Source organism: Stegostoma tigrinum, chromosome 6 (genome assembly GCF_030684315.1).
Source record: "Stegostoma tigrinum isolate sSteTig4 chromosome 6, sSteTig4.hap1, whole genome shotgun sequence".
Taxonomy (NCBI): Eukaryota; Metazoa; Chordata; class Chondrichthyes; order Orectolobiformes; family Stegostomatidae; genus Stegostoma; species Stegostoma tigrinum.
In genome coordinates, this window is record NC_081359.1 from 54,836,054 (window position 1) to 54,852,449 (window position 16,396).

The 16,396-nt window shown below is 39.7% G+C and overlaps 1 protein-coding gene across 11 annotated transcripts in view; it reads left to right on the forward strand.

The window, feature by feature from the left end:
• The window catches only part of dlg2 (discs, large homolog 2 (Drosophila)), an 891,501-nt gene that overhangs the window by 841,903 nt on the left and 33,202 nt on the right, over window positions 1-16,396 (forward strand). For all 11 annotated transcript variants that reach the window (XM_048533248.1, XM_048533245.1, XM_048533246.1 and 8 more), the window contains one exon: window positions 6,203-6,304. In XM_048533248.1, coding sequence (XP_048389205.1) covers window positions 6,203-6,304 — 102 coding nt within the window. The remainder of the gene's footprint in view (window positions 1-6,202; window positions 6,305-16,396) is intronic.

The following is a 16,396-nucleotide window of genomic DNA, read 5'->3' on the forward strand; positions in this document are numbered from 1 at the left end:
TTTGGTCAGAATTCTGAAACTACCTCCTAACAGCATTGTGGGCCTAGCTACATTATATGGACTGCAGCAGTTCAAGAAAACAACTCATCGTAACCTTCTCAAAGGGCAATGGAATGGGCAATAAATGCTGCCCCAGCCAGAAAATTCCACTTCTGCACATATATTCTCTTGCCCACTTAAAATGTCTGCTCTGGTGTCTTTGTGGCTGTCAGACCTGAATCTGACCTAAGTTACACCCATATAAGAGATGAATAACCTCCTCCAACATCCCAAGGATAAAAGAGGTTGTGATAACCAAGCATTTCTCATCTATCACAAGTTGCTAGTTCTATGACTGCAGATAGCATTCATGAGTCATTACAGACAGCTAAACCTTGATGTTGACTACATCAGCCAAGGCAATGCACTTTGAATCTGGACAAAACTGAAGCTGAAATCAATTTGCAAGGATTGTGCTTAAGCCAGTCCTCTATCCATCTTCCACACCGACACCACCAGGTACAGAATCAGTTGATTCCATGGGATAAGGTTCATTCTATTAGCTTTCCAATGGTGTGCACTGCCATTCAAGGCTGGGAAATGGTACAATGGGCTGTTTGCCTTCGTCACTTTCTGGAAAAAACAGTGGCTTCTCACTGTGAACGATACTTTGCTCAATCATGTTTCTTGGATATCTTTCCTAGCCAATGTCCTGATCCTTATTCTAATCTACATCTTCAAAAGATTGGTGTTAATCCCCCATTTCCTCTGTATTTAGAATATTCTCCTTTGTTGACTCAGGGCTCAGCATGCCTCAAATGATGCAGCACACCCTTTTCAGAATGTGCTTTAAGGCCCATGCAGATACCTCATTGATAAGGAGGCCTATGGTCTGTTCTATTGTGGCCGTACTGGTAGCATAAGCAGCACTATATCTTTGTTTTGTGTCAGACCAAGGGTTTTGAAAAAGTGTCATGAACCATGAGAGAGTCTAGTCTTTATCTCCCAGCAGCCAACCCTGTAATGCACAAGGTTCTTGGAAGGATGCAGTTTCCTAATGTGTGCGGATCTTGGCAGCTCATAGGATAACTGCTGCAGAGCTCTGAAATCTGGCATTGTTGGTCACAAATAATCTGAATATTGGGGTGTAGCTTTTTCTGTTGACAACCTCGACAGGTTGGTAAGTGGGAACTCTCAAAGCAACAAGGATGCAGTTGATGGTGTCCTGCTGCAGTATTGAAGAATCACACTGCTCAAGAGAGGAAATAGTCAGGTGTAATTTGGAAGAAATGGCATCCGTAACATTTCAGCTGCATTAATGACTTGAGGATTGGAAAATGCCATACAATTTCCCAGTTCCATCTTGAAATAAGCACCTGGCATAAAAACGCAGGGGAACTGAAACCATGATGGCTACCCAATCCTTCTGAGTGCAATTTCTGCCCCGGCTGTTGACACAGTTTAGTGATGATAGACAAAACATCGTTAATCTGTGCCTGCACTGTGTTTCGAAAGAGCTTTACAAAATGTCTCAGGGCCTCCTCATTTGCACCTGCCTTCCTGTGGGATCTTCATTTGCTACCTCTGGAAGCTATATAGCAGACAAAGGAGAATGCTATCCTTGCAGGGCCTGTTGATGAAGTTGAAATTGCTCTTGCCATCAACATTGTCCTCACGTTTGAAACAATGCTACAAGGCAAAGCCCATGTCAAATTTGTGAACAGATAATCTGTGGGAAATGTTAGAATGTGAAACTATTTCATGTTTGTACTCCTGAGTCCTCATACCATACATAATGAAGTAGTATTTTTTACCCTGACACAACATGCCACAGAGACCTTACAGGGAAATAAATACACCCCACTCCCAAAAAAAGCTACCCCTGAACATCACCAACAGCTCTGTTCGCAAGAATGTCACCACTGAAGTATTTTGTGCAGAGTTTGCTATGGATACATTTCAGAAATGCCAAGCCAAGGTAATAATCTTCAGTTAGAATCTGATTGCATTTGCTTAGTTGACATGACATGGAGCCGTGCAATGTAATGATTTCGACTGCTTGAGACCACAATTTTTGGGCAATAAATGACTAGTTATGACCTGTTATCAATTTTATGCTAGAAGTGTGGCATTACTGAATTAGTGAATGCATGATTAATGCATTTGTCCGTAGCAGAACCTCAACATTAAGTAATTTTGCTCTATCCTTGAACGGAAAGCAACATTTTACTGTGCTGCTCTGCATTGGGTAGCAACCATTTTATATTGTTATTGTGCAGTTGATTTTGCATTTAAGATGGCATGGTTTCATCTCTTTGTTCTTACGAGTGAATTCCAAGTTCAAACCTGAGACTAGGATGATCCTCCCTATATTTCATATTTGCTTCTGCATTGCTGTTGGTGTCTGATGACTTTTCAGCCTCCCTCATTTCCATTCAGTCTCTATATCTACAATTTACCCGGAGATCCTTGTGAAAACCTGTTCTCACAGAGTGCCTCTTCCTTTCTGTGATCTCTTGTCCTTTAATCTTGAATTTCACCCTTTCGCTGTCATCATGCCCTCACAAATCAGTTCAATGAAAACCATTGCCAGACTTCAGTTTCTCACTTTCTCTGGACTCCATGGACCATAAGCCATCTGACTATTAGCATCCAAAGTCGTGGCCTACCCACCCAGTGCAAAGTGAGTGACTGCTAGGAAATAAAGCTAAAAGCCATAAGATGCAGCCTGTATAAATGTATGAGATGCATGCATTTCCCTGTATGCAAAGAAGGTGTAAGTCATCGATGTTTCTGGTGTAAGAGTTGGACTGAGAGCAGGCATGATGATGTAGTGAACTAGCAGTTTGCCATTGCCACCTTGTGTCGACGAAGGATGGAGAAGTACAATGTACATGCAGAGATGATGTGAGGATGGCTGAGTTGAATGAAGGCCTTGAGAATCAAACAGTGTACTGCTCTGAATGTCATGTCAGATTTGGCACTGTATAGTTTGTCGGAGAGGAGAGGAGAATTCAAAGCTGCATAGAGATGTGGAGCTTTGGCCTATTAATGAAACAGAATGGATACGTAAAATTAAGGTAGTTACTACTAATTAGCAAGATTCTGGATTTAAACCTTGGAGAAAATCAGAATCTTTCGTTCTCTTTGTTGAGATTCTGATTTTTTTTCTTCATATTTTATCCCATTTCTTGTCTTTGTCCATGATGTTCAAGAGTGGAAAATTTCTCCCATCATTTCCAGTCATATTTGAGAGAAGTTTGACTATGACCTGGGATGACAAGATGAGCAATATTCTTTGTGTTTCTGGTTTAACGATTAAAAAGACTAATGGAAGAGACCTGATGACTGAATTTTTCATCTTCTCAGTCTTTTGGTTCTCTCTGAAGTAACATGATTGTCTATTTCAATTACTGATTGTGATAATATATTTCAAATTCAAAAATATTTTCCAAGGAATATTTTCATATTAATACCAAGTTTATGCCCCCTGTTGCCAATTTGCTAACTGGTGAAACTTGTAATGTTTCACTATTTGTTCTCTGAAACTCTTTCACAGCTTTGAACACTCGTATTAGGCCCCTCCACCTAACCTTCTGTACTCCAGTAAATAGTTTTAAAGTTTGACATCATATCTAAACAGATAATTCATTTTACAAATTCCAAGCTGCATCTTTTTACTTGACTGTAAATATCTTTCTATATTACGATGTCTGTAGCTACACACAGTAAAGTTAACAAACAAGTAATAAAATTGTTACTAATTTTTGGAGAACTGAAGAAAAGCAAAATTAACTCAAAATGCTTAATAACAGCACGTGATTTCAACTTTTTTAAAGTTCAACATCTTATTTCCTCTCTGTTCTACTCAATTCCTTGTGTAAAAGATCAAGAACTATTTTTTTGGACTTTTTCTGTGAAACCTACTTTTAAATAATGGTGTGTTTGAGTTGTGAATGATTCATGTCCTCCACTTCATTTAGACCTTCACATTAAAATTCTTTCTCCTTATTTTGATTCTGTACAAAGTAGCTGTTCATTAGCCTTTACTCAAAATCCAGATTTTCTATATCCACTGCAAATTACACACGCTCACTTAAAATCGAATGAAATCAGTAAGCGTAAACCAGCTTTACAAATTCATGTTCATTTTCCCTGATCAGCTCTTATCATTATTAATGTGCTCACTGATATTGCCCTCATTATAACTGATATTGGACTAACTTGATAACAGCCAATGGACTTACCTTCCCTATTTTGAACAGGATTTAATGTTTGTTATCTTCAACATTTGGTACAATCCTCAATAATTATGGTCAGAGTGCTTTTTTGGCACAGGTTTTATCTATGCAGAAGTTAAGAATACAGTAACAATGGTTCCTTAGAATGTGAAATTTATTTTAAATTGTTTTTAAGCATTTTCCATACGGCTTAATTCCTTATTATAATTTTTATATATGCTTATGTGGTAGAGATTGTTTATACATTTTACTGATTGTTGGCATTTATTCCTTTTCCAAATCTGCCAGTTGAGTTCTAGTCAGAGAAAAGATTATTTTAGCAACTAAAATCTGTAGTGAGATTCACAACAGCTGGTACAACAAAAAAGCAGATTAATGGTGTTCAGGATTAGTGCTGGAGAGGTAAATACTTTACATCCAAAAAGTCTTTGATCAACTGATTTAATGAGATCTTTCTCCCCAATTCCTCTCTGGGGCCATTTACAGCTGTTTGCTAGTGACAGTGTCAAGGGGCAGCTACCAACTGGAAAATGATTCCAAAGCAAACATGTTAGATGCTGGAAATCTGCAATTAGGGGCAGTCTTAAGAAATAGCCATCATGGGCATAGGGGACAGAGAACTCTCTGATGAAGGGTCTAGGCCCGAAATGCCAGCTTTTGTGCTCCTGAGATGCTGGTTGGCCTGCTGTGTTCATCCTGCTTCACACTTTGTTATTTTGGGCACAGGGGGCATTGGGATTGAAAGAAAGGTCAGGGAGCTGGCTCTTAGCAGTCACACTTCTGTTCTATGTCCGTTTCCATGACCGTGAACTAGTGCAAATGGAGAGACATTCCAACTATCATTAATTGACCACTTAAGGATCTTAATTCGTGGTTGGGCATGAAGATTCCACCACCATTTCAGATTGATGATCTTTTGTCAAACATAATTTTTTTTAAATGCAGTTTAATCTGGCTGATTTTCTGATGCAAACCTATTAGTTACTGTGTCACACAGTTCCTTCATCTGTTATTCATGTGAGTAAACTGTAACAGGAATTTAAATCACTTATCTTCTGGGTTGCAAAAGATTCAAGGAAACTTGTAGTCAGTCTAGGAATGTTGAGAACCTGAATGTTATAGTGCTAGAATTAGATTCTGGAGAATCTCTGTTTTTGACCCAAGGTCAGCTGGAAGTTCTGTAATCAATACAGTACTAGTAGCCTCTTTGCCGTGATAGATAGAGAAACTATGGCAAAAAAACAAAATGACATGAGTAATGAGAAAAATTTTGAAGAGCTTGTCTGTCAACCAATGAAATGGGCTTCCTTAAAGCTGAAGTATTTCAGGAGTTGAACCTATGTATTTAGCTGGGAGACATGCATAGCTGGCTGTCCAGTTGCCAGCAGATCCGAAACTGGTGCTGAATAAACCCCTGTCCAAGTGATCCGCTTGCCCTCATTACATTTTTTCTGATGGCAGACCAGGAGTTTCCAGGCCTTCCATGTTGCTTTTTCTCCTTTCATCTTGCAGCGGTTGAGCAGAGTTAGTCATTTCATTTAATTCTGATGCTTTCTTGGTCATAAAAATGCCACCACAGTTATGTGACTCCAACACAGGTATTGAGAATGATTCCATTCCTACTTGGGAACCAGCCAGCAAGCTGATATTGGGAAAGCCTTTAGGATACTGAATCCAGCAGCATTATGTAATATTGTGCCGTATGTTACATGGAAATGTAATAACAGTAGGCAATGACTGTTAATGTGTCTGTGATAACTACATATCAAAATGAATGGATCAAAATTCACAAATCAATACCTCATGCATAACTGTCCTCACAAGTGGAAACAGCAGTAAATATGACATCCAGCATAGTTACAAAAGTTTGCACTTCACAAATTAATTTCTAACTTTTGAGATGTAACTTCTTAAAGATAGTGTGTCGTTAAAAGTAGTATTGTATTTATTTTGTAAAGTAAATAATTTCATTTGTTTTTCAGTTAATTACAGTAGACCTGTCATTATTCTGGGTCCAATGAAAGACCGAGTTAATGATGATCTGATATCAGAATTCCCAGACAAATTTGGCTCTTGTGTACCACGTAAGTAATACCAGAGGAAGAGTATCACTGTTTAGTTTATTTTGTATGCATCCAGTTAATACCAATCATGTCTCTACATTTATGTCTAAATATAAGAGTAGAAGATGGTTGGATGTACTGTAGAGTGTTATCTAGAAATTATCTTGTATTGATTATATATAGCATTATTCCATAAGCTCCTAATGCCCACCTATTCTATTAATATTGTGGTAAAATGAGGGCTTAACTTTTTCCACTGTACTACAAACTCATTTAATTTGGAAGTGAAAGTTAAGGTAATGAATCAGGATCCAATAATTTACCAAACTGAGAAGTAAAAGTATGATTTTCCAATGCTTAACTGAAGAACGCCTTAAAGAACATTTGATCTATTTGTGCATGGATCAGGAACTTCTTGTGGATCAACTTAGAACTTGCAATTGAATGAGATATTCACAAGGCTTAGAAGAAGGAAAAACTTCAAGTTCAAATATTTTAAAAATCTGAAACAGAAATCTAATCCATCTCAAATACCTCAAGTAGATAGGTTGAGTTTGCTTTCCATAGAACAGAGTAGGCTAACAGGGGCTCTGACTGAGGTGTACAAAGTTCCGACGGGCAGAGACAGGATAGATAGGGAGCAACTTTTCACTTAGTAGAATAGTCAATAACCAGGAGCCACAGTTTTAAACAATGAGCTGAAGGTTTATTGAGAATTTGCGGAAAACATCTTTCATCCAGAGGGTTGTGGGTATTTGGAAATCACTGCCTAAAAGGAGTGGCAGAGGCAGAAACTTTCAAGATATTAAAGATCCATTTACATGAGCACCTGAAATGCCTTAGCAAACAGACTACAGACCAAGCACTGGAAAATTGGATTAGAATAGATAGGTGTTTGATGACCAGTGGACATGATGAGCCAAAAGCCCATTTTCCATGCTGTAAAAACTTTATGACTCTAAGTAGTCCCATATCTATTGCTTCCACTAGTGTCAGTGTTTCAGCAGCTACTGTACTTTTAACCTTGAAAATCTAATTTTAGTAAATAGTAAGCCTGTCCATATTTGGCATTGTAGCACAATCAAACAATTTAAAGTAAGCACTGAGTTTGGAATCTCTTGATAGAATTTTTCAATCTTATAGTAGCCTGTTAAATTCTCTCATGAATGTTTCTATAGAATAACCATTTAGCTTTCTAAATTTATCAAAGTCTGACTATGCTTCATATGTTTTTATCAGTTCATTACATCTATAAGTTCTGAGCACACAGTTTAATAGATCATCCAAACCTTTGTCTGAGGCTCCAGTCCTAAAAATGCCATAAACTTGACCCTACTTCTGGCAGGAAGTGCCTAAGCCATACCTGTTTTTCCTATGATAAAGACTTAACCCATGTCAGTATCTCTTACTTCATCTTTTCATTGTTCATTAGGCTCGTCTTCATAGAAAACTTTTTAGAACACTTAGTTTCAGCCATTTCTCTCAAACGTAGCTCAATTTAAATCCTTTCATCAGAAACAGAACTCTTTATTTCTATTTTTTTTGCCCTAAGGTACCAGATCTAAGCCAGTTGGTAAATAGAATTCAAATAATTTTTTTGGTGGATAGAATTGATTGATGACTCAACCACTCAGCTCATCCACACACCGTACCACCTGGTCTCTCTTTATACTTAGTCAGTCCTTTAATTAATCAATTAATCAATTAATCCAAGTAGGCAGTGTAACTTGCTGTACTGACAGTTTGGCTTCACAAAATGTTTGAATCAATCTGTATTTTATCTCTCTTGTCCCTATGTGCCCAAAGTATAGTATTGTAAATGATGCCCAAAAGTACATTCCACTTTGCTTCTACACACTATGGGAGTGCCAAAGAATCTGTTCCATAAAGTCAAGGAACTGTTGGTTTTAATCTTGGTAGGTAATGTGGCTGACTCTCATTGGAGATGAGACATGAGCTCTACTGCAGATTTAAATGAAAAGCATCAAGTAACCCACCAAGGAGTAATCTACATAGTAGTCAGTGCTGTGGCAGCTATGTGTGTTGAGAATGGTGTTAAAAGAGTTAGGTCTGGTGTTGATCAGATCAAGCTGTTGCCACAAGCCTGATCTTGGATATCTCTCTGACACCTTGAGGTATGGTTTGTTCTGAGGGAGATATTTGCTACGCAAAGCTCATGGTAGCAGTATAACTCAGTCTCTGACCTACTGCATTTATCTATCCCAGGCCTTGAATGTGTGAAACAGAAGAACCATGCCCACTCTTCCATTAAAATTTCCCAGTAGATAGTGATGTTCTAGCTTAGGGATTCTGCTGATGGCAGTGTCAAATTCCTTGCTGGCTTTCACCCTTACAGTGGAGCACAGTGTTGGAATTTTTTTTTCTTTATTCATTCACAGGATGAAGGCATTGTTTATTGCCTATCTCTAATTGCCCAGAGAGCAGTTATGAGTCAACCACATTGCTGTGAATCTCATGCAGGCCAGAACAGGTAAGGATAGCAATTTCTTTCCCTAAAGGATGTTAGTGAATCAGAAGGGTTTTCCTGACAATCGGCAATGGATTCATGGTCATCATCAGACTCTTAATTCCAGATATTTATTGAATTCAAATTCCACCATCTGCCACAGTGGAATTTGAACCCAAGCTTCCGAGTATTTCCTGGGTCTCTGGATTAACACTCCAGCGATAATATTACTAGGCCATTGCCTCACCTCAGTGCACACATTCATGAGGTTAAATGGCTCAGTTTCAGTTGTGGGATAGATACGAATAGAATAGAATTAGAACATCCTTTATTGTCAACTGTCCTTAAGTACGGAAGTACAGGAGTGTAGTACACAGCTTACAATGTCACCCAACATTGTGCCATCTTCGGTACAAAGTACCAAGGTACAGATCTTAGATACAACACAAAGAAATAACGGAGGAAAGGAAAAGAGTTACATTACTGAGAGTTATTCAGAGTAGAAGTTAGAAAAATTAGAAATATAGTTAAAAAGATCTGCATTAGAGTAATTCTGTAAAGGGCCTTCAATAGTTCAGTGCAGGGGTCTTCCAGACGTGTTCTGAGCACACTCGCAATTCACTGAATCATTCACACTGGTCCCCACTCTGCTCAGGCATCCAACCCGCTGGCTGTCCCTGCTGCGCTCAAGCTCCAGCCCGTTGGCTGTCCCCATATTGTTCAAGCCTCCAGCTGGCACTACTCCATGCCTTCAGCCAGCTCTATATTAGGGGAAGGCACCAAAATGAGGAAAAAAGAGATGGAATTGGGAAATGAACAGAATGAGTAGAGGAGCTGCAGTTGGAGTGTCCTACTCCAGCGCCATCTTCACTGAAAACAGAGAGTAACAAGGAATCAAGTTTTAAACCACTTGTGTGGTTTCTACCATTGAGAACAGTGAGTTCCTATCAACAAAGCTTTGCTTGCATTTTCTCTGAATGCTTCCCCTACCAGATTAATGTATATTGTTTTCCTTTCAATGATCCACTCTCAGGAGCCGGATATGTTGTAGTGATCCTATGTCTACATTAAGCCTAATAAGTTCCATGTTGGTGCCATCTAACCTATGTGCATTATTGATCAGCCACAAGCCACCTGTTAGCCACATTCATATGGTGCTGTCACCAAGACTGACAAAAGAAAAGGTGGCATCATCTTTCTTTTTGTTTGTATGCTAGGAATGATGGATTCCATCTAGTTGTTCAATAGAAGTTGTAAGCTCGAAGCCCTGAACAGTAACTCTGGATCTTGGCAGATCTGCACCTCACTAGTCAGTGCACCTTGCTGTTTGACTTGAGGTGTGCAGTGGTTGACCAATGGATCATGATGGTCCATCCCACCAGCCAATATAGCCTTAAGCCCTGGTTATCTATGCCAGTCATATTGAGCTTGTTAATGGAAGTTGTCATCTCCTGGTTGTGTCAAGACTGGAATCTCCTCTCTGAGACACAAGTCTAAGCAAATTATGAAGAAACTGGCCTTTCCAAATATTGGAGACATCCTCTTGACGTCCCTGGTTGAGTCCAAAGTAATGGAAAGCACTGCAAGAATGATACCTAGATTTCAGTGGTTAAGTTGGGGAGATTATATAAATTAGACCTGTTTTTTCTAGAATTTAGAAGGCTAAGGGGTGATCTGATTGAAGTCTTCAAGATATTAACAGCAAAAAATAGAGTAGATAAAGATAAACTATTTCCACTGGTTGGAGATTCTAGAACTAGGGATGGAGTCTGAGAATTAGGGTCAGAGCATTCAGAGAGATGTTAGGAAGTATTTCTACACACAAAGGATGGTAGATGTTTGGATTTCTCTTCCACAAATGGCAGTGGATGCTGAATCAGTTGTTAAACTGAGTCTAGGATGGATAAATTTGTGTAAAGCAATTGTATGAAGGAATATAAGCCAAAGGTGCGTATGTGTAGTTAGGTCTTAGGTCAGCCATCATCTCAATGAATGGCTTACTCCTGGATTCTGCAGGTGCAGAAACACCTTTCTGTTGCCCTAATTATAAAAAACACTATCACTATTACTTTACTATTAGTTAGCCATGATACACGGCCAGGCTTACTCCAGTTCCTGTGTCTTGTATTCCAATGTACATTTGTTATTGGCTTGGTTGCCAGAGTGGTCTAAAAAGGTGATGTATTTGGAAACCATTCTGTCCTTGTGATCCACTCTGATTCTTATCGAGGTAACTTCTTTAGCCTTCACCTCTCCTGACGCAGCCATATTGGAACTAATGGAACTGTTCACCCCTAAACAGGAATATGATTCACAGGTGCCAGAGCCATGCCCTCCATGGGTGAGTAGCTAACAGGAAAGCAATAGTGATAGTGGTTTCTATACTTATGGCAACAGAATGGTGTTTCTTATGCTGCAGAAATGAATCCAGAATGATATGTTATCTCTCTTGTGTCAAAGTCTTTAAGGGGCCATATTCTCTCCCTAGCTATTCTATTATCCTTAATGTATTTGTAGAACCCCTTTGGATTCTCCTTAACCCTATCTGCCCCTCGCAGACACGAGGAGAATGTGCAAACTCCACACAGACAGTCGCTTGAGGCTGGAATTGAACCTGGGTCCCTGGCGCTGTGAGGCTGCAGTGCTAACCACTGAGCCACCATGCCAACCACATATATTCCTGTTCCTGTGAAGGGCAAGGCTGGTAAGTGTAGGGAATGTTGACTAGAGAAATTGACGCTCTGGTCAAGAAAAGGAAGGAAACTTATGTCAGGTATTGATAGCAGGAATTGAATGAACCCCTAGAAAAGTGTAAGGGCAGAAAGAATATGCTCAAGAGGGAAACCAGGAAGGAAAAGAAGGGACATGAGATAGCTTTGTTTGCTCTGGGTGCTCCGGTTTCCTCCCACAGTCCAAAGATGTGCAGGCTAGGTGGATTGGCCATGCTAAATTTCCCGTAGTGTTCAGGGGTATGTGGGCTAAAGGGGGATGGGTCTGGGTGGGATGCTTCAAGGGGTGGTGTGGACTTGTTGAGCTGAAGGGCCTGTTTCCACACTGGAGGGAATCAAATCTAATCTTTGTCTCTGGATTCTCACTTCCCACTTTCCTGTTAATATCCACCCCCAACCAACTTTTGAAAGTTCTTGCCTAATAACTGTCAAAATCAGCCTTCATAGAACATAGAACATTACAGCACAGTACAGGCCCTTCGGCCCTCGATGTTGTGCCGACCTGTCATACCGATCTCAAGCCCATCTAACCTACACTATTCCATGTACGTCCATATGCTTGTCCAATGATGACTTAAATGTACTTAAAGTTGGCGAATCTACTACCGTTGCAGGCAAAGCGTTCCATTCCCTTACTACTCTCTGAGTTAAGAAACTACCTCTGACATCTGTCCTATATCTTTCACCCCTCAATTTAAAGCTATGCCCCCTCGTGCTCGCTGTCACCATCCTAGGAAAAAGGCTCTCCCTATCCACCCTATCTAACCCTCTGATTATTTTAGCTTCCTCCAATTTAGGACTTTAACTTTTCCATAGCTATTTTAAAACTAATAGAATTATGGTCACTGGCCACAAAGTGCTCCCCCAATGACATCTCAGTAACCTACCCTGCCTTATTGCTCAAGAGAAGGAAAAGTCTTGCTCCTTCTGTAGTAGTTGTATCCACATACTGAATAAGAAAATGTTCTTGCACATACTTAACAATTCCACTGCCATCTCTATGCAGTCTCAGTCAATGTTTGGAAAGTTAAAATAATGGTAGGGAAAATATCAAATACATTAAAGACAAAAGAGAAATTGGGAAAGAATATGGCTCCTTAAAGATTAGCAAGCCAGTCTGTTTGGAGCCACAGGAAATGGATGAGATACTGTACAAGTATTTTGCATCAGTGTTTACTATGGAGAAGGATATGGAAGCTAGAGAACTTGGGCAAATAAATAGTGATATCTGGAAAAGTGTCCATATTACAAAGGAGCAGGTACTGGATATTTTAAGACACATGAAATTTGATAAATCTCCAAGACCTGATCAGGTGCCTCAGAACTTTGTAGGAACTGATTGCTGGACCCCTTGCTGAGATATTTGTGTCATTGATAGCCTTGGGTGAGGTGCCTGAAGCATGGAGGTTAGCTAATATAGTGCTGTTATTTAAGAAAAGTGGTAAGGAAAAGCCAGGGAACTATGAGCTGGTGAACTGTCAGTGGTGGGTACGTTGTTGAAGGGAATCCTGAGGGACCGGGTTTACATGTATTTGGAAAGGCAAGGACTGATAGGGATAGTCAACACAGCTTTGTACATGGGAAATCATGTCTTGCTAACTTGATTGAGTTGTTTAAGAAGTAATGAAGAAGATTGATGAAGGCAGAGCAGTGGACATTGTCTCTATAGACTTCAGTAAGGTGTTCAACAAGGCTCCTCATTGTAAACTGGTTTGCAAGGTTGGATCACATGGAAGACAGGAAGATCAAGCCATTTAGATATAAAATTGGCTTGAAGACAGAAGACAGGTGGTGGTAAAGGTTGATTTTCAGACTGGAGGCCTATGACCACCAAGGACCAGTCCTTGATCCACTTCATTTTGTCATTTAAATAAATGATTTGAATGTGAATATAGGAAGTATGGTTAGTCAGTTTGCAGATGACACCAAAATTGGTGGTATAGTCAACAGTGAAGAAGATTACCTAAGAGTACAACAGGACCATGTTCAGATGGGCAAAGGGACCAAGAAGTGGCAGATGGAACTTAATTTAGGTAAATATGAAGTGCTGCATTTTGGTCGGGCAAATCAGAACATATCTTGTACATGAATGGTAAGGTCCTGGAGAGTGTTACCAAGCACTGGTACCTTACCGTTACCTTACTGTACCAAACAGTGTTACCTTAGGGTATGGGTTCCCAGTTCCGTGAAAGCGGAGTTGCAGGTAGACAGGGTAGTGAAGTAGATGTTTGGTACACTTGTCTTTATTGGTCAGGGTATTGAGTATAGGAGTTGGAAGGTATGTTTCAGCTGTAGAGGACATTAGTTAGACCACTTATGAAATACTGTGTTCAATTCTCTCCCTGCTGTTGGAAGGATGTTGTGAAACTTGAAAAGTTTCAGAAAAGCTTTACAAGGAAGTTGCCAGGGGTGCTGTAGGGTGAGACTGGATAGAATGGGGCAATTTTCCTCTGGAGCATCAGAGGCTGAGCCATTTGAGTAGCTGCAGAATGTCAGAATGGATAATGAGACCGGTTCTGGGAGAGGTGAGGCTAGTACAGATTTGACCATATGCCGATTAACAACCTGAGGACAATTTCCTTGGAGACAATTTGCTTATTCACTCGAAAAGGGCTTCAGCCAAGTTGACAGTAGGATGAGAGCCTGGAATTAGCATTTCAAGGAGAAACAGCTTTGCAAAGGACTGGGAAAGCTATGTAGGTACGTAGAAAGAAATACAAGCTAATACAGTATAATCCAACTGAAGTCAATAGTGCTTGTATGTTAATGCATGAAATATATTAAACAGCATTGGTAAACTACAGGTACAAATAGATATTGGGGCATATGATGTTCAGGCGATAATGGAGGGCTGATTCTAAAAAGCTTAAGTCTAGGTACAAAATATGCATGCTATCATATACACACACTTCTAGAGTGTGCTTCACCATTGAATGAGATCCTGACTGATTCTGAAGCAGTTAACTCAACCCTTGGTTAGTTCATGTTGTATAGAACCAGTCATAGAGACCATAGGATGTCACAGAAGTAGGAGCAACAGGTGAAGCATTTTCACATTGCTACAAATAATAACAACAAGGGGTATTAGCCACTAACGGCAAATTGGGCAGCATGGTAACTCAGTGGTTAGCACTGCAGCCTCACAGTACTAGGGACCCAGGTTCGATTCCACCCTAGGGTGACTGTCTGTTTGGAGTTTGCACATTCTCCCCGTGTCTGCGTGGGTTTCCTCCGGGTGCTCTGGTTTCCTCCCACAGTCCAAAGATGTGTAAGCTAGGTGCATTGGCCATGCTAAATCGCCTGTAGTGTTCAGGGGTGCGTGGGTTATAGGGGGATGGGTCTGGGTAGGATGCTGCAAGGGGCGGTGTGAATTTGTTGGGCTGAAGGGCCTATTTCCACACTGTTGGGAATCTAATCTAATAGAATTCTACCATCAAGTCAACAATGCAAACATGTAATGTTAGAATTTCAGTGCTAGTGTGACACTAGGTATATTTCCCAAAGTTTGCAGTTTGTATCAAATAGTATATCCCTTCAGTTTTTCGCAACAATTAAAGTACTGACTGCATCCAGCCAGCCTGTGTTTACAAAACCACAACACACTGCTCACAAAATGTGATTCTGCAATTGGGTAACATTTGCTGAATAATCCTGACTGTGCAAAGAATTATGCTGACAACCAGTTTAGGATTGTCAATTAGTCGAGCAGCATGGAGTATTTGTGTATACTGGAATTTACACATATAATACATAGGGCCCTGTACTCTGCAAACAGAGAGAACATGTGCACACACTGTACCTAAATCAACTGAACAAAATAGATGACAGCCATTCATCAGTTCATTTCTCAGAACAAAGCCCTAACCAACTTGCCTCATTTAAAATTTAAACAAAACTTGGCAGTTAAGCCAGCTATAATTAATAGGTGCATTCTCCATGGCAACACCTAACCAATGTGAATCTGTTTGCTGATCAATTAGCACACAGCTCCCTCATCGCATAAATGTTGTTGCCAATCAATTAGCACTCTCCTCTCATGGAATACAAATGTTTTCTCTTTACTTTGGTAATTCTTGCAAATCATCCTGATTAGACTAAAAGCTTTGATAAATATTGATCTTTTTAAGCAATGTTCAAGTTCTGTACTGTCAAATGGCTAGTTGATTTATTAATTGGTGTTGTTTCATGGTACTTTAATGATCAGAAGAAAAGTCAATAAATTTTCAGAAGAGATTTGAATTTACAATTGATACCTCACAGAATTGTACAAGATTTCATGCTTTCTAACTCTTGCTAAAAAAACATGATTATATATGCAATTGACCAAGTGGTTTTTTTTTCAACAATAACATACATTTAAACTACAGAGTGTGATGCTCACTTTTTATATTTAACATGTACCCCACTGTTTGAGGAATTACAGTTCTTTGAGCAAATAGCCCATAGTTGCTCCCAATTTTCTTTAGGTTCCTTTATCTGTATTTTGCTGAGTAATAACTTTGATGACTGTTCCCAGCTGCTGCCTCAGTTTTGTTAGTTTTTTTGTTAAAATCCACCATGAGCAATAAAGCCTGTTCTGATGATTCTTTCTTCTTATGTCAAATCATCCAGTACGCTTACAAGACAGTAGAATGCATCACATCAACGAGTGACCATCTTGCTCCCTCATTTGTCTGCCGTAGCTCACAAAGCCAAGCAGCCTCATTTAAATTTCATCAGATAGTTGTTTGTCTGAAATAGACGGAGTGTTAACATGGAAAATCACATAGTCCACCAACATTAGAAGGTTGGAAGACTGAGTTTGACAGACTGCCTTACTCAGCTCTGAATATTGGGAAAGTGCAGAAAATGCTTTCTGTGAGACCAGAGGGACACTCGCCTGACAGCAGTTTGATTTCATGCCAACAGTTAAAAATG